This window comes from Phlebotomus argentipes, unplaced genomic scaffold (genome assembly GCF_947086385.1).
Source record: "Phlebotomus argentipes unplaced genomic scaffold, Phlebotomus argentipes genome assembly contig_5, whole genome shotgun sequence".
Taxonomy (NCBI): domain Eukaryota; kingdom Metazoa; phylum Arthropoda; class Insecta; order Diptera; family Psychodidae; genus Phlebotomus; species Phlebotomus argentipes.
In genome coordinates, this window is record NW_026776165.1 from 1,783,855 (window position 1) to 1,802,441 (window position 18,587).

The window sequence follows — 18,587 nt, forward strand, 5'->3', positions numbered from 1 at the left end:
CCGGAAGAGGATCTTTGTCAGAGATTCCTCTGTAGAATCTCAAGGATTTCTCAGCGTCTTCCGGTCGATTTCTGAAGATCAGATACTCCGGAGTGTCAGGAAGAAGAACACAGAGTCCAATGAATATGATTGTAGTGACGATAGAAAAGATCGGAACCGAGTAGAATCCCAGAAGATCCGTCAAGGTCTTCCCAAGAAACACTCCAAGGTTGAAGTTGATGCCTAAGAAATTTGCAAGGGCCGTCTTGAGACTTAACGACAAATTAAGTGTTGTATTAAAATTATTGCACACAAAGTGTTATTACTCTTCTACTTGAATGCTTACTTTTTGTCACAGATCTCAGCTATGAAGATAGAAGAGGTCACTCGTGTGGATCCCAGAATACTTCCTCCAATTGCGCGTGATAATAGATAAAGACTGGGCGCTTTGGATAACATCACTAAGATATTGGCAAAAAGAAACGGAAGAATGGTGACTATGAGAGCCCACTTTCTTCCAATCCCGTTCACTAGCCAACCAGCGAAGAAGGATCCTAGGACAGATCCTATATATGGCAGGGAAGACATTAGAGACACTTCGAAGCTCGTCAGGGGTTCGCTAATCAAAGGACTTTCATCAGACGATAATATCGTGACGAGCGGTGAAGAATTTCCCATGAATATTCCGCAGAAAAGTGTCGTCATCGATGCTAGAAGTTTAAAGTTTCTATGGATTTTCAGTTTCCAAAGTAATTTGTAAGTAATTCACCAAGAATTGCAACGCCAATTTGAATAAGTTTTCCACGATTTATCACAAGCAACATCTCTACATTAGGCCAAACAAATGTAGACTGAATGCTTAGAGCTTCAAGACGTTCTATTTTATCCATGTAAATAAGTTTTTCATATACTTTTCCGTAATCATGACTGTTATTTTATTGCAATTTTACGATAGTTTCTTTAAAAATAAAAACAAATTTGCAGCTGTGTTTGGATCATTAACTTTTTATTTCAACTTCCTAAGAATTTGTGGGATTTTTCTCTCTAGATCAAATAAAATCTCACTATAAGATTTCTTGTTGACTTCTGGAATGAAGAAATACGTGAAGATCAGCGCAAAAAGGCACCAAAGGCCAAAAAGGCTCATCACAATTGAATTTCCGAAGGTGTTTGCGAAATGTAAATAGTACTGCATCGTGACGAAGCCAATCAGGAGTCCCAGGATATTGAGAGTTCCCAGAACACTGCCTCGAATCTTGACCGGCAGAAGTGGCGATAACACACTCATGGTGATGCTGTTGTGAATCGTCGCTGGACAGACAACAGCCAGTCCGAGGAAGATAAGGAAAGACCAGGTGAGTGGCTGCAAATCGAATCCGCTTTCATGCAGAAAATAGTGTAATCCACTGACAGTGAATGCCAGGACACAGACGGTGAAGAGACACAGAAACGACGTGCGAACTCCGATTATTCGCAGAATAAGAATGGCAGTTACAGCTGAAGTCAGTTGTAGGAAAGATATGATCATATCAGTAGATGAGATGTCAAGTGGAATCTCAGAGGCTTCCAAGAGAGACTCAGTGAAGGACATCATTATACGGAGTCCTGAGAAGTTCATGTTCATTGTGAGGACGAAACAAATAATCACGGCCAGAATTGTCGATCCTTTTTCTGCAAGGAAAGTTCGTAAGAACAACTTTAAGAAGCAATTAATTAAATAATCTTACTGAAGTCTTCGATGCTAATGTAAGTCTTCTGGCCTTTCGCAAGCACTTGATTATTCATCTCCTCGAGCTCAAGAGCGCAGGATTCCGGAAGAGGATCTTTGTCAGAGATTCCTCTGTAGAATCTCAAGGATTTCTCAGCGTCTTCCGGTCGATTTCTGAAGATCAGATACTCCGGAGTGTCGGGAAGAAGTACACATAATCCAATAAATATGATTGTGGCGACGATAGAAAAGATGGGAACTGAGTAGAATCCCAGAAGACCAGTTAAAGTTTTCCCAAGGAACACTCCAAGGTTGAAGTTGATGCCGAAAAAGTTACCAAGAGTAGTTTTGAGACTGCCCGGAAAAAGAAAATATTTATAACTCTTATAAGAAGTGACTTGAATTTTCAAAAGAAAAATTTCATATTTCTGTTGACATTAACATAACTTTTTATCAAGTTCTTTGTCAATTAAATACTCTTCTTACTTCTTTTCCGCGATCTCAGTTGTAAAAATTGACACAGCCACGTGAGCAGATCCAACAATGCTTCCGCCAATGACGCGAGAAATGAGAAAAAGAATGGGTTCTTGAGCTAATATCACGAAGGCATTTGCAATAAGCTGAGGAACGACGGTGAGCAGAAGAGTAAATTTTCTTCCGATGCTGTTCACCAGAAATCCAGCCGAAAGTGACCCCAAAATTGATCCAATATAGACCAAAGAAGACATGAGAGCGACTTCGTCAGCAGTCATTTTGCCACTTTTCAAGGGACTTTCGTCTGAAGACAGAATCCTCACGAGTGGCGATGTATTTCCAACGTAAATTCCAGAAAATAGTGCGGAAAGCGATCCTAAAAGTTTCCATTTATCAATGAATGTTTACTATTTTAGCACTTTTTCATCACATTATGCGAAAACTCACCAAGAATCGCGACAAAAAATTGAATGAGAATTCCACGATTTATCACAGACAACATCTTATCAGTGGCACAAATGATTCCAGACTGACTGCCTGGAAATTTCCTCAAAAGTTCAATGCAAATCTCTAAAATGTGAATAGCACCGTTTCATAAAATTTTTGCTAATGTTGCTTGACTACGTTGACGACCTTGACGACATTGAAATCACAATAAGCGTGACGTTCTTTCTGTTCCTCTTTTCCTTTTAATTTCTGTTACTTCTTTTCTATGCATAATTAATTTTTTTTCCAATATATGTGATCAGAAAAGAATATCGTTCAAAATAACCGTTTATTTTCATTCTCTTGAAATTTTCAACGCATCACTTTGTAGAACTGCCGCTAGAGCGCTGCAGATGAAGAATCGAATTTTCATCGATTTTACGTAGAAAGTGCCGGTTTGTTGTGCATCCGTGTGTCTCTCAGTTTTTACCCATTTTCATGCATTTTCCCATGTGAAGATGGAAATTTCAATATCTCCACAGATAGTTGAGAAGCTGAGTAAGTAATTTACACCGCAATCTCCGCAAATTTATGCATTATTCGACGGGAATTTGGCGTTTTCAGATCACTCCATAGAGGAAATCAGAGTGCGAGCGTTGAAGAATGTCGAGGGAAAAGTGGGAAAAGCCCTGCAATGCGGCTATGAGATCAGATTCCACGGAGTGGATCTGATCAAGGCGTTGCTTAAGTGGTTCTCCCAGGACGTGCTCAGTCACGAGGACGTGGCGCTGAACATAATCTTCCTGATGTTGAGCGTAAGTGACGCTTTGACGTAACGAGGATGAAAAAATCTAACGGAATCCTTTGTTTTCCTAGAGTAAATACGGTCCGGACATTGTGAATCACTTGACCAAGAGTTTCCTGAGGAAAGAGTTGGCCAAGATTGGAACTGTCCTGAAGCAGGAGATTCACTTGACACTGCTGGAAGACATTGGAAGCGCTGTTGAGCAAGTTCAGGAGATTGTAGCGATTATTGATCTCACGGATGATTTGCCTTCCCTGATGGAGGATCTTTGTGTCGAAGAGGTGCCGCTCACGCCCAGGGAATACGTGAAGTGCTGGAGCGTGCCAAATGCCATTGACCAGAAGTCGCTGAAGAACCTGAAAGATTCTCTCGAGTCAGGAAGCTTGGAGAGTCGCAATCACGCTCTGGACTTTCTCTCGATGGCCATTGAGGACTATCCGGCCGAATTCTTCCTCCAGCCACCGTATCTGGTGATCACGTTCCAGGAATTGCTCTCGGAGGGACGCGACTTGAAGACTGTCTTGTGGAAGTTCAACAGAATTCTCTTCAAGCGCATCCACATGCTCGCCTCCTCGGCGGCCTACACGCCGCCAGAGAGTGAAGCTTCTCCTGGGATCTTCACGCAGATCGCCGTGTCCAAGTACTGCGGCGACGCCTTCAATCTACTCAATGGGCTGCTCAAAGGCACCGAAGATCAGGTCACAATCAATTGGTGCTTTGAGATCTTCGATCAACTTGTCAATCTCCTCGTGATTGACGACCAGAGACTCCTGGCCACCGGAGAGATGATGCTGAGAGAATTGGGATTGCTGGCGAAGTTCTTCCGAAACTGCCTGGGCTTCAAGATTCAGGACTTCACAGCAAGGAAAATGTACATAAAAGTGCTGCAGTTGATTGTGAAGCTGAGAAAAATTCCTGGCTACGGACGAGAAGAGATATCCGGCCAGGAGTTGAGCATCGCTCGTCTGGATGTGGCTGTGAAGACGTGCTATCCGAAGATTTATCGCTCCATTGAAGCCGCTTGTCCTGAGCTGGAGAAACGTGTGGAGATTCTTCTGAATTGCGAGCAAATTCTGCGACCGGCAATCTTCCTGCTGCGTCCCATGTTCAGGTTCACCGATGACGAACTCTGTTACACCGGCGTGGCATTCCTCGAGACTTCCAACCTGCACAAGAGCATGCAAATGACTGCCAAGTTGATCGAAGCCGTGGCGAATTGTGTTGTTGAATCGCCTGGGAATAATATTCTCATGTACTCAGCGGAGAAGATAATGCTGCAGTTGCTGGCGCATCCTTGTTTGAAGATCAAACAACTGACGTACCAGAAATCCACCGAGAAGATGAAGTTCTTCGTCTCGTCTCTCGCCGGCGGCGAGCAAATAATGAGCAAGAGGGGATTTCTGGGCGACAATCTGTTCAAACATCTGGGAATTCCGCTGTCCAAGGCCATCCTGATTGAGATCACAGCCTTCGGGTGCACCCATGAGGATCCCATCATCCACTCCAGTGCGGAAGCCATGCTCCTCTTCGTCCTCCAGAGTCGCGTGATCCTCAAAGAGCACTGGAATGTGCTCAAGGAAGTGCTGTTTCCCGTCTTGCCACTCCTTCAGTGCTTGACGACAAAGTCTTCGAAGCTCGGACAGGCAATTCTCAGTCTTCTGCATCCGGACGGTGAATTCACGAGTGCACAGGAAGTGGTGGAGAGCACGGTGAGATTCCTTTTCTGCCCAGATCCCAGTGTCAGGGACGAAGCAGTCTCGAGGATTCTCTACAGTGTCAACAATTTCTCCAAATCCGAGGCTTTCATCCCAAAGATCAGTCACATTGCCGATACAGTGGCCAATGATCTGATCATTGTGGACTATCAAGTCGACATGGCGGCACGCTTCAAGGCGGATTCCCACCAAGAAGCCTTCGTGGACAGTCTTTTGGGCATCCTGAAGGCGGACAATGTGGAGCCGTCAGTGAGAAAAAACACTGTGATGCAGCTGAACCTCCTCGCGATGGATCCCAATGTAAATGAGCATCTTGTAGAGTCCCAAGGATGGATGACAATTGCTGAAGTGCTGGACAATTGCTTCAAAGTGGGCCAGACTAAGGATTTTGTGGAAATTTGCATTCCTGCCATTGGGATCTTCTCAAAAATCCTCCTCCACTCGCCACTCTTGCGTCAGAATCTCTCTGATGAGATCAATGTGTACTTTATTGTCCTGAGGAGTCTCCTGATGTTCCAGCATGACGCCAATCTCAAGGCAGACGCCGCGACGTCACTATTTCTACTCGCCTTCAGTGGCTACACTGTTGGCAGTTACAGCATTTCCGTGCCACGCATCATGAAACGCCTGAAAATTCCCTTCCTGCCGCAATTCCACTGGACCGAGAGTCCGCACAAGTCACTCTCGCCGCTGGAAGATATTTTCCAGGAAGAAGACGTCGATTCTGCTGCAGAGAGGGAACTTTTCTGGCAGATTCTGAGGATCTCCTTCGCCAATGTGTGGTTCGATGGTCTGGAGAACATGCTGGCGAACATGAGGCAGCCCAAGAGAGATGGAGGCGATGAACAGAGGCTCGACTATAAATATGTGTCGGAGAAGAGGAGGATGCCGATGGTGGGAGAGCTGGATTTTGACGATTGTCTGAGGCTGACCAAGAAGGATCTCCTGCTGATCCACTCGTCGCTGCCGATGGACTCCTTCAGGTACTTCATCCATCACATTGAGAATAGTACAACACACCAGGAAATGACATCAGCCATCGCACATATCAAATGGTGAGTGTGACTGTCGAAGAATGTTGGAAATATCATTTCAATACTTCTTCCTTTCTTTCAGCAACTTAACTCTGGATGCAGAGAGAAAGTTTCCAATGGAAAGTCTTTTGGCAGTGCTGAAGAAATACTGTCTCACGCCACCAACACTTCCTGAGGATGTGGAGTTGTTTGGGAAGATTCTGAATTTGCTGCAAACAATGTTGGATCACGATGAAGGTGGAAAAGTGAAAGATTGGCTGGAGGATCAATTGAAGATCAGCAACTCTGTGTTCACGAGTGTCTTTATGGCTCCGGCAATTCCTCTTGGTGTCTATGAGGAGAATACCAAATTGCTCATTAAGTTTTTTGAGTTCTTCACCCGAATCGAGCGTGGATCGGTAAAGGAGAAGAACTTTCTGGGAAAGATCTTCAGATGTGTGCTGAAAGCCCTGGAGAAGTGTCTCGAGCAGGAGACTCAAATGAATCGTGCCAGAGTTCTCATCTCACTCCTCAATTGTCTGATCTGCACAACTTCCCTGGAGTGTGAGATTGAGAGTCAATTGATTAATCGCATCTTCAGATATGCAGCTTCCACGAAGAGTCTGTGCCAGGGCGGCTCGAAGTTCATTCTCAACTGCTTGCTGAGCATTCGAGGACTCTTGGAGAAGGCGGACATGCATCAGGTGGCCATCAAGCCAAAGTACTTTCGCTACATCTCCGGATTGTGCAGTCACACTGATGTCTGGATCCGACAAGCTTCCTGGATGATTCTCCGCAAAGCGGCGGAGGATTTTTCGGCCGCTCATGTGCTGATTGACGAGCTGAAGTTTCTGCCAGGCGGATTTCATGCGTGCTGCATTGTGACAGTGCTGGATGAGCGCGAGGGTGGATGTGTGCGAGAAGTGGCTGCTCAGACGTTCAGGAATCTCGTCTCTCATCGCTCTGGGCAGATTGCTCTGCAGGTATCGCCGAGATGCAGTGAATATGAGATAGAAGGAAGCTCAGCCGCTGAGCCGCTGATCATGATGATTGTGAAGAAGCAGAAGGTGACTGAAGGGATTGTCAAGCAGCTGAGTCACTTCTACATCTGGGATGCTGTGCTAGAAGCCGAGGAGGGAAGTCTTCTGACCAATGCAAATACCGTCAATGGATTCTGTGTGTTGCTGATGTCTGTGATTGAGATCGATGAGTCGTTCATTGATGTGCTGATGGAGGAGAATTGTCTGCAGAATCTGGCCAATATTCTGGCCATGGTGCCAATGAATCCGTCCATGAGTGTCCTGCAAATGGCAGCAGCAATCTGTAATCTCCTGATTCAGTGTCTTCAGCACAGTGATGAGATTCTCCAGAGTATTGTGGGACAGAATCAAGCCTCAATTAGTGCTCTGCTCTTCCTTCAAGACGATCAACTTTACGCCGATGAGGAGCAACTTCAGGACATGGCAGTTGTCTTCCTGAAGATGCTTTCTGTCTTCGGAACATCTCCAGTTGGCTTCCACATTGTCACGAGTCTGATGCAAGAGAGAAATGCTGAGAAGATTTTCTCTCTTTTGGTGGCGGGATTTAAGATTGAAGCTTCTCGGGAGTTTCAACAGGCTGCCCTGGATTTTCTCTCCACTTATCTCAAGATGGGCGTCACTCAGGAGAATGCCAACTTCCTCCACCTCATGGATCCGGCGAGTGATGCAGCGTCTGTGCAGGAAGATGAGGAAAATCAGGATCCCAATGCTGTATCTGATCGTGAATGTGCAAAGACTGCCGGTGGGGAGAAAGTGATGGTCACGGTAATCTTCAATAGGATTCAGAAGCTCTTTGAGACACTTTGTGCGCGAGATAAGCCAGAGATCGCCTCTTTTCGTGCGTGCAACGTGATGAGGTGCACGGGAAAGACACTGGCAGTGCTTTTGAAGTGTAGTTCAACAGCCAGAAGCTTGGCCGCGTGCTCTGAACTGCTTCTGTTTGTGCTGAAGCGATTGGGCGCATTGAGTGGCTTCTTGGGAAACTCTGCCGCTGACTTTGTGCGTCGCAATGGGGAGCTGAAGAAGAAGTTCATTGTGGACGAACTGATGCTCATGACGGACATCCTGTGTGGATGGTTTGAAGTCGACAAGCTGAATAGTCCTGATGACGTGAACGCCATTTGTCGGCTTATGCTGAAGCTCTGGTCTTGGAGTGGATCGAGTGCACATCTTCAGGTAAATTGATTACGGCATTGTGTTAACTTCTTGAGTGTAAAAATTGCGTAAATTCTCTCTCCAGATGAATTTCTATCTTCTCATCAAGCATCTCAGTGAGCAATCTTACTTGTTCTGTTGTTGTGTCAGCAAGAATGTCAGCGGATCTTCTGACACAATTCTGCAGCTGATAATCAGTGCTGCTGTGCAGGAGACAAACCGTGCCAAGCAGCAAGAGGTGAAGATTGCCAAGCTGTCAGTGCTTCTGAGGGTCCTCAGCAATTGCTGTGCTAGCATAGATGGGCGTCTTCTGATGCTGAAACTCGGCGTTCTGGACAACATCAGTCAATTCCATCCAGCAGTGACGCGCACTCAGCGTCCGCAGCGTCACGTCATTGAGTTGTGGCTGGCATTCTATGAGATCTTCTCGAGGCATCCGGAGGGAAGTGGTGCGAAGCATCTCACAGTGCTGTGCGCTCTTGTTGCGCAAAAACAAAGTGGTGTGCGCAGGAAGGCTGTGGAGATTCTCAGGAATTTCGCCTTATCCGACAGCAATATTGCTGCTCTGCTGACGTCTACGGACTTTGTGCAGACGACAAAGAGCATCCTGGATGGCAGCGATCGAGAGGATCAACTTAATATCGCAGTAGCAATTTGGTCGATCATTGCGAACAATCACAGAGCCACAAATGCCATCAAGACATCATCAATTCCTGGCAAGATCAATAAGATCCAGAATCAATTGATACTTGATAATGCGACCAACAGTCAACTCTGCCAAACACTCGAAGACATCACGAAGATCCTAAACAAGTGATTTGTCGATTTTGATCTCTTTATTCAAAAAAAAAATTATGTGTTCTATCAGGAGACAATGTCTGTCCTTACGAATTCTAGAGAAATTTTGACAACTGAAATGGAGATTTTTCTACCGAAACCGGAAGATTGTGATGAAGATCGCGGTGGTGAAGAGAAAACTGCTGAGAGACATCAGGATGCCACTTCCTCTCGCGCATATTTCAACGCTGTCGAAGATGTCAATGTAGTTCTGCACGCTGGGACTCAAATCCGTCGCATTTGCCCGAACCAAGCCGATTGTGGAGTCCTGAAAGGATGAAAATGTAAGTACAAAAAAGAAACAAATTGAATTGAACATACCTTGAATAGAAGATGTTTCACGCCTGCGAAGATGTTGTACATCTTGAAGTCTGGCTGATTTTGGAAGTAGAGATCAAAAGACGTCAGAGCATTGATGATCCCATCGCGTCTCGCTGAGTCGCGCCGGACGACAATCTCTCCATCGATGATGGTTGTCATGACACAATCGGGATCGACGTTGAATCCTGGATAGGCGGCTAAGCTGCCGTTCTTGCACAGCACCCGGAAGTCATGCGGATTCAGCATCAACTCATGCGCGTGTTCTGCAAAAGATCAAAGATTGCGCTTGTGTCAGGAAGATGATACAATTGATTGAGCGACTCCAACTCACGCTTGAGGTACTGCAGCTCCAGCACAGCAATATCTCCGACTTCCGCCAGACATCTCAAGGCTCCTTGGTTGCCGTAGAAGCGATTTGTGGCGTCTGGATTGCAGTTGGCGGATACGCGATCGAGCTCTTGGCGCCTCTTGACCTTCTCCTCCTCATCCATTTCCTCGTAGTACATATCATCGTCGGCTGGCGCGTCCTCCTCCTCATCTGCTGGCTCCTCGTCGTCCGCCGGCGGATCTGCTGCGGGATCATCGGTAGGAGTCTCTTCGCCCTCCTCGCCTTCGGTCTGTCTTCGTCGCCTGCGCGACACTGAGGCGTCCTCGTCTGTTAGGGGACGCAGCGGCTGGAAGGAGCGACAGAGGCTGCAGAGATTGTTGGGCGTGTAGCCGGCGGGATCGTGCAGAGGATCTCTGGCACCGGGCATGCAGGACTCCCCGAAGAACTCCCCGAGGGAAATGCTGAAGTTGCAGTTGTTCTGCTCAAAGATGTTCTCAGCCTTGGCGGCATTCAGGAAGGTCACCTTGGCGATGCCACCGTACTCCGGGAAGCACGCTCTGGTGTCTCTGAGGGATTCCAGGCCACGGAAGGTGGCATTAGCTCGCACAAGGATCACTACTGAGGAATACTTGTTGCTCTCGGTCTCCGCATACATGGCAGCGCTAAGATTGTAGACGCTGCAAGAGGAATGCTTTGTTAGTCTGAAGACAGTGAGATTTTGGAGAGACAAAGATACTTACTGTCGCGCCAGGAAGCCAAAGTTGGAGTCGATTCCCATGAAGTCCGATCCGTTGGTGTTGATGTCGTTGAGACAGGCGACGGGATTCGATCTGGGTGCGCGACACTCGATCGTGGGCAGGACGCCAGACGTCAGGCCGCCGGCAGAGATCACGAGGCACTTCTCATACTCATCAGCAGACGTGGTGCACCAAGTGGAGCGTGTGGAGCAGAAGTTGAAGTCAATGGGAATCTCACGGATGCTTCGAACGTAATCTCTGAGTCTCTGCAGCGACTGCGGACGGTGGATAACTGAGCTCTCGGCTGTGATAATGGCTTTGATGGCGTCCTGGGGAGCAGAGAAAGGAGGTCAGGGGAGATTCAGTTGATGGAACGGGGAAGATTTACCTTCCAGGGCTCGCTTCTGCCCGTGTTGAACCAGTCATTCATGAGTTGTGGCAGTTGCACAGCCATGGCATCACTGGAGACCACAAGTCGCCACGGCTGTCGAAGCCACACGCAGGGATTGTCATTGAACGTGATGCTCTGGAGTGTATCATTTGGGCAGAGGTAGGCGAAACTGTCCGCGTGCTCGCGCAATTCCGTGTTGAAGAGATCCTGCACCACTTCCAGTGCCACATAGGCTGCCGTTCCGCCGCGGATCAGACAACGCAGAGCCTCCGCGTGAGAGTTTTCCGATCCAGATCCATCGCGAGGATAGTCACAAGTGTTAGCACCAGGATCGCAGAGTTCGCACAGGTTTGGAAATTGCTCCTTGAGGCGTGCATCCTCTTCGGGATTGTTGGACCAGGCGCCTGGGCGGCAGGCGGACGTGAAGAATCTTGACATGGCGGACGCCTCAATCTCAGCCGGAGACACGCCGTCCAGCTCACACTCCACCGGCACCACGGCGCGCTCGAAGTGCTTGAGAAAGCGCTCCGACCAGCGCTGCGAGCGATCGTAGAACAAGCCTGGGTGGCAAAATTTCGCGCCGCGCAGTCCTCTGGTGCCGCCCTGGTGCTCACTCCGGACAATCACCACGGACTCGTAGTCCACGGGATTGTCCGAGCGGTCAGAGTGGCGCAACTCCTTCACCACCGAAATGCCGTCCCACGCCAGGGCGCCGATCTGCAGGACAGTCTCTGGGCCGAAGATGCCAAAGTCGGCGGTGTTGTTGAGCATTCGCTGTGCGCACTCGATGCTGTCCTGGACACGGATGCACTCCACTTGCGAATTGCCGCGGTCCATCTGCTCGCACTCGGCGGCGAAGCGGATCGAGGAGCAGAAGCGCAGACGTCCTCCTGGGAAGAGAGGGAATTTTCTCAATTTTTACTCCAATCCATGTGAATGTTCGTATCAAAATTTTCCCTCATTGGAGAGATGTAAAGAAAAAAAATCAACTAATATCAATCCTTGTAGCGCTTGAGGATGTCAAGGGCTCCACTCTGTGAGCGAGATGCGACAGAAAGTGATTAATCGGTCTTATCTTGGTGATATCGTGAGTCAATTGCTGATAAGAAGCCGTGAGTCTTTTCCTGGGAAGAAAAGTGACGCTGCGCGGATGATGTCACATACGGCGAATCCTCTATTGCGCAACAAGGCAGCATATCTGGGACTTGATTGACTCCTCTGACCACTTTTTGGGTATATAATCTCTGGCGCTGACCGTGCGAGATTAGATAGCGCGGACTTGATGGCGAAGGAGGAGAAGAAAAATGGTGGTTTGTGTGGAACCACACCTAAATGCGAGAAAAATGCCCCGGGAAAACGGGTTTACCTTGGGCAGCGCTGAAGCTGAGGAGAGACAGTGCCACAAGTAATCCGAGGAGATTCCCTCTCGCCATGCTGAGTAACTTTCACAAGATGTCCTTTTGATAAAAGCTGTTTCTGGCACAAGCACTGGTAAAATCCTCACTTTGCCACGGATTCCAATCAACTGAACTCTGGGCTGAGTGAGATTAAATTGGAGTGCGCGAGTGGTTATCTTATCTGGAAGCCCACCTTGCCCAGGTGGAAGGGAGAGTGAGAGAGAGAGCGCGCGCGGGAAGCCGATCCCTGTGTGCCGATGATAACGGGCAAATCGACAAATAACACTGCGCGATGAGATAAGCGAAGAGAGTGGAGTTTTTCACCTTATTCGAAAAAAAAAATCGATCTGCAGTTTGATTTGCCACTCAGCGGGATTTCTTGCGAACATGCCCATGACTTTACATCTTTTAGTCACACTTCCTGCACTTGCATGATTCCACCCTGGTGATTCATTTATTCATCTATTCTCTGGATTTGTCTATTTCGTCTCTATTCTATCAACTTTGTGGACTTCTCGCGGCGACTCTTGAGGATGCTGCTGATGAAGAATTCTCCAGCTTTGTAGGAGCTCCTCACTAGAGGTCCGCTGGCCGTGTAGAGGAAGCCCAATTCGTTACCCCTGTCCTCCCACACCTTGAACTTAGCCGGCGTCACGTACTCGTTGACTTTCAGGTGTCTCTTCGTGGGCTGCATGTACTGACCCAGCGTCAGACAGTCCACGCCAGCCTCTCGCAGATCCTTGAGCGTCTGCTCGATCTGGTCGTCCGTCTCGCCGAGACCCAGCATAATTGACGACTTGGTGACGAGGCTGGAATTGATCTCCTTCGCCTCTCTGAGGACTTTCAGCGTCTGCCGATAGTTTGCTCGCCTGTCGCGCACGAATGGCGTCAGATCTTCCACAGTTTCGATGTTGTGAGCGTACACATCCAGTCCAGATTCTGCCACAATCCTCACAGATTCCCCATTCCCACGGAAGTCTGGCACGAGGCACTCCACGAAGATGTTGGGATTGAGATTCTTGATCTCCCGCACAGTTTCTGCAATGTGATTCGCTCCGCCATCAGCCAAATCGTCCCTGTCCACGGACGTCAGGACGATGTAATCCAGTCCCCAGCTGGCGATAGCCTTGGCCGTCCTGCGAGGCTCCTCGGCGTCCAGCGGCGGCGGATTGCGGGCTGTTTTCACCGAGCAGAAGCGACAGCCTCTCGTGCACGTGTCGCCCATCAGCATGATCGTGGCCGTTTGCGTGCCGTGCTCACCTCCGCCCCAGCACTCGCCAATGTTGGGACAGCGCGCCTCCTCGCACACCGTGGCCAGCTTCAGCTCCCGCAGCTGCGCCTTAATTCGCGAGAAATTTTGCCCTGTCGGAATGGTCGTCTTCAGCCATGGTGGCAGCCTCAATCGCTCAGTTTCGTTCTTCTCACGCCTCAATTTCCCCTCGTATTCCTCCCACTCGGCCCGCGACTGCGTCGGATTCTGCACGAAGTCCTGGAAGTTGGGTCCCGTGGCCAGACGCTCCCGGATCTGAGCCAGACTTCCAGCGCTGTCATGCTTGCAGCGCACAGAGAGCACCTGAAAACACGCACTTTCTCAGCTTCCTCACGGGGATTTTCCCTGATTTCTACTCACAGTCAATTTGGGGCACTGTCGCAGCATTTTAGCAGCAATTTGAGGTATGTTTTGATAACTTTTGGTCAGAAAATGATAAGAAAAGTATTATGTAAACAACGCGAGAGGAGCGAATCAGGAGGAATCGATGAGTTTTCTAACCACAATCAACCCGGCTGAGCAGCCTTTACCTTATTTTTATAGCAAATTTATTTCGCGTTAATATGAAACAAACAGGAGCTACGGCAAGACGGAGTATTACAATTGGCTATTAATCTGCAGTAGCATAAGAGGTTTAGTGAAGGGATTGAGATATTGAAGAATGTCTAATACAAATCACATAAATGATTTTTTGCAGTGAAAAATGTATTTCTCAGCATGTTTTCGTGATTTCCCTCTGCCATAAGTGAAACACCGAATTTTCATCGTACAGCTGATTCAGATTCGAACATCGAGTGGAGGGGAAGTGCGACTTTCGGACAAGGCCGTCAAGTGTCGTCGTTCTTTGTTGAATGGCCGCAGAGAATTCACGCAAGAGATTTTCTTGAGCCTCGCAGCCCGGATTTTGGAAGCCACCGCCCGGTGATCAGTGAGTGTCCGTGAATTGCGTGTGCCTGGGGTGTGATTGTACGTGCGTGCCGGCCGTGACAGTGGGAAAGTCGTGAGAAATCGCCATCGAGTGGCGCGCGTTGTCACAGAGTTGCGTCCATTGCGAAGCATCTTCCGCACTTCCGCATCCACTTGGCGACGATGATTGTGGCCTGCAACTGCCTGAATGTGGTGGCGAGCATCGCCGAGGGCGCCACGGTGGTCGAGGCGCCCCCGATTGGCGACGCCAGGGCGGCGGCCGAGCAGTTCCTGCAGAACGAGGGCAAGAGCGACATCAGCGTCTTCTTCAAGGAGGTGAGTTCGCTTCCCATTCCTGCCAATCCAGATAGCGCCCCGGGCCGCGCGGGGCGGCCTGTCGCCCACCCGCGGCTCCCTTCATCTTCTTCACCGCCCGACCATGAAGAAAACAACCAGCTGAGTCGCCCACACAGACGCACGGACTCCGTGTGAGTGCGCAGAGGCTCCCCTGCCTCCGTCAGCTGGCCGGACCTGCCCGCGCGCCGGGCACTTTGCCAGTGACGCAGGCACCAGAGGAGGATTTATGCGGCGTCCGAGGGAGTCTTCCGGGACGCAGCTTGCCAGGCGGCCTTTGTCCATCCGCCACCTTTGTTTGCCGACAAGTCCGAGCGGATTGTCAAAAAATATGCGGCGCTGCTCGAGATAAAAGATGTTTCAGTTTTCACAGACAACTGCAGAAATCAACTCTGAAGAGTATTTTTGCCAGTAATTTTAGAACAAAAACATTCTGAAAATAGACTTGAAATAGAAAAACAATTACTCGATTAATTTTTGATCAACAAAAAGCACAAAAAAAAATTCAGGAATTCTTGGATTTGAAGTGCATTTCGAAAAGGATTCTTTACGATAATCAGAGAAAAATGGTTAAAAGACACATTTTAATAGCAAAGAATGTCAGAATTGTAACTCCTTGTTGAAGACATCAACATCTTCATTCATGAACATGAGCTGTTAATTGTATTTGGAGAGTTTCCACAAGATAAGTTAGGCAGAATAACACATGAGCAAATGCGAGAACGCAACAATGCTAGATTTGAAGGGTTCTTTTGCATCTTATCTTTTGTTTTTCTCACAATTTATCTTATAAAAATGATAAAGCAGAAGTTCAATGTCAAGCTGATGTCCAATTAAGTCACGATTTGTGTGGAAAAAGTATGACAAAACATACAAGCTTGTTTATGCCATTTTTCGCGCACAGGGAAGAATGATGGAAAATCTTATCTAGCGCGCGACTGCAAAACGACGTCAATCTAATATTAATGCGTCGATTTACGCAAAATTTCGGCTGTTGCCAAGGGACGCGCACGTCCGAATGCTAGTGAAATATTCGGGCGGAGTTGCAGTATTGAAAGTTGGGGAAATTCGGCGGCGTGTCTCCCAATCAATGAATCAGATTTAGTGATAAGGCGCTGTGTCGTTGACACGCTATCACGCTGTTCCTCTCTCTCTCTCTCCCCCGCAGGCCCTGGGCCCATTCCACGCGCAGCAGGTGTCGCTGAAGAAGGAGCAGCCTGACCTGGTGCACGTCGTCGCGCTGGGCAGCTGGTCGGTCCATCAGTGCATCAATTGTGGCCACTTGTGCGTCTTCGCGACGCTGGAGAAGGACGCCGTGGTGCTGTTCAACAGCAATCTAATGGTGAGGAGCGGGAATTTTTCGATGCCGAGGAGATTTTAATGCTGATTTCTCTTGCGCAGACTAATCAGGAGGAGATCAACGTTTTGAGGGCCAGCAGTGGCTACTCGTCTGTCTTCAGGATTCTCATGGATCAGCAGTTCCCAGAGGAGGAACTCTTCAAAGTCAACAAACTCGGTAGGAATTCTCATTATCAAAGAGAAAACACCTCACGATTCTCTCTTTCTCTCTTTCTCTCTGTTGAGTGCAAATGAACTTGAGCAAATGACAAATTCACAAATATTTTCGGCGAATTCTATTTGCCATCTGTCGAATTTGTACGTGATAATGCTATTGAACTGTGTGTCGCTCATGCTCTGCGTCTCTCTCTCTCTGTGTCTTGTTGCAGTGCAACTGCATCCGAAGGTGAAGAGCTTAACGCAGCAGTTTCAGCAGCATCTGCAGCGCGAGACTGCGGCCACGGATGAGCGCATCCAGCGCTTCACGGAGCACCAATTCACGCTGCTGAAGATGTTCAGAGAGCGCACGGAGCAGGAGCTGCAGATTCTCGTGAGTCTGGTGTGTCGCTTGCCGGAGAGCCTGACGCTGGTCACGGAGACGCGGCAGCAGCTGAGCAACCTGGAGACGCCGCCGTCGACGCCAGACACTCCGATGACGATCGGCACGAGTCCGCCGATGGCTGTGAGAGTGTCCCAGGCGCCCGCGATGTCGACGTCCTCCTCGGGCGCCAGCTCGCCAATGCCGATGAGGGGCGTGCGGCGCCACTCGGCCAATCGCACGGACGCGCCGCGAGGGCGTCACGCGGACGCGGACTCGGAATGCTTCTTCCTGCTTGAGGGCATGGAGAATGACACGCTGCCGCTGGGGCCACAGGACATGTCCGATCTCGACGAGTCGGACTCAGAGAGTGAGTGGCCAATGCTAAATCCAGAGAAAATATCATATTTTACTATTAAATTGTCAATAATTGTAAAGACTGATTCAAAACTGAAATCTCTATTGAGTTATCTGAAGACGGTTAAACAACTAATTCTCTCCATCTAATCTGCAGATTTTGGGGATGACGAGCGACAGGCAATGTCCATTCCACGTCAAATGGCGCGACAGGGAAGCCTGAGCATGGCCAAGAGTCTGCCGATCTCCATGCCGGCAGTCATGGATCGCTCGATCGAGGATGACTTCGACGATCAGCCGGTGGATGAGAAAGTGGACATTGCGGCGAGCATCAAGGCGCTGGCCAAGAGTGTTCACGGCGATGCTGTGTTCGGCGATCTTCCGCGGCCGCGCTTCAGCACTCAGATCTAGAGTGTGTTCTTGAGATCACAAACAATCCTGGCCAGAAGGCAGCACCATCGAGAGCACCGCAAGAGAATCGTTTACAAGTTATGAAATACTTTCTTCATGGAATTCTTCACCTTCATATTTCGTCTCAGTTGTTTGTCTCTGCTAGAAGAACAAGAAAAAGAAGAAGAAGGGAAAAAAGGTAAAACAACTCATAAAAGTATATATCATAAAGTCAAGTTTATAGAAAAACAAAATATCTCTTATAATTTTTGGTTAATTCACGTATATTTTAGGGATATATTCATTTTTATTTACTATTATACATATATATAAATATCTTTTTTATACGAAGAATTGAGCTTCTCATTTCATAACTATTTGGCAACTAGAAGAGATTCACTTGAGAGGATAAGAAGAGAGTTCCTTCTTTCTTTCTGTCATAAGTGTTTAAGCAAAGAAAATCATCTACTTGGTACCTTTATTAATACAATTTATATTACTATTAATGATTAGAATTTACACAATATATATATTTTTTTTCGATATCTCTCCTAATTTTCACATGAACTACTGATGAATAATCGCGTGATTATTGGACTTACTATAATCCCCACACGAGTAAAAAGGAGTTTGTTTAGTAATTTACAATGTGAAGAGAACATTTTTACAGTGAAGAATGAACATGAATTTAACGAAAAAAATTCTTCCATGGACAAAATGAATTATGAGTCTTGATTTCATGAAAAACCATGTCAATTGATTTTGAGAATGACAATTTTTTAAAGCAACACTAAAGATAAAACATACAAGAAAAAAAACAGCATCCAATTGTGCCATAATTTTTTACAAAGGAAAATGAAGCAAAGATGTTTAGTTTTTTTTTTTCAACATGAAATGGCATCTTTTTATCCTTTTCTTTACACCTAAATGATAATTGTCAGAATGGAAGAATAAGCGGCTTTACTATGATTTTATATTAATACAGAAGAAAGGATGGAAATACGATTAACATAAAATGAAATCATTGTGAAGGAAGATTACATTGATGTAAGAATAAAAATTATTGAATAAAGAATCTTTACACGACGTCCTGATAGCGTTACTTAAA

At 47.5% G+C, this 18,587-nt stretch overlaps 4 protein-coding genes across 4 annotated transcripts; 2 read left to right on the forward strand and 2 right to left on the reverse strand.

Annotated features, from left to right (window-relative positions):
* The first annotated feature begins 2,863 nt into the window (after positions 1-2,863).
* LOC132265906 (protein rotatin homolog) lies at positions 2,864-9,140 on the forward strand. Its single transcript, XM_059766700.1, has 5 exons — positions 2,864-3,145; positions 3,212-3,402; positions 3,464-6,162; positions 6,224-8,336; positions 8,401-9,140. Exons 1-5 carry the CDS (start codon positions 3,106-3,108, stop codon positions 9,130-9,132), a joined length of 5,775 nt encoding a protein of 1,924 aa, XP_059622683.1. The 5' UTR covers positions 2,864-3,105; the 3' UTR covers positions 9,133-9,140.
* LOC132255418 (transferrin-like) lies at positions 9,133-12,614 on the reverse strand. Its single transcript, XM_059751438.1, has 6 exons — positions 12,296-12,614; positions 10,927-11,819; positions 10,542-10,867; positions 9,805-10,478; positions 9,474-9,736; positions 9,133-9,420 (listed from the first exon to the last, which is right to left on the reverse strand). Exons 1-6 carry the CDS (start codon positions 12,360-12,362, stop codon positions 9,244-9,246), a joined length of 2,400 nt encoding a protein of 799 aa, XP_059607421.1. The 5' UTR covers positions 12,363-12,614; the 3' UTR covers positions 9,133-9,243.
* Positions 12,615-12,680: 66 nt separating this feature from the next.
* On the reverse strand, positions 12,681-14,083 carry LOC132265704 (lipoyl synthase, mitochondrial). The gene is made up of 2 exons (XM_059766467.1): positions 13,957-14,083; positions 12,681-13,899 (listed from the first exon to the last, which is right to left on the reverse strand). Exons 1-2 carry the CDS (start codon positions 13,981-13,983, stop codon positions 12,817-12,819), a joined length of 1,110 nt encoding a protein of 369 aa, XP_059622450.1. The 5' UTR covers positions 13,984-14,083; the 3' UTR covers positions 12,681-12,816.
* Positions 14,084-14,411: 328 nt separating this feature from the next.
* On the forward strand, positions 14,412-18,585 carry LOC132255740 (uncharacterized). Its single transcript, XM_059751881.1, has 5 exons — positions 14,412-14,838; positions 16,025-16,198; positions 16,258-16,372; positions 16,584-17,102; positions 17,247-18,585. Exons 1-5 carry the CDS (start codon positions 14,686-14,688, stop codon positions 17,498-17,500), a joined length of 1,215 nt encoding a protein of 404 aa, XP_059607864.1. The 5' UTR covers positions 14,412-14,685; the 3' UTR covers positions 17,501-18,585.
* Positions 18,586-18,587: the final 2 nt, after the last annotated feature.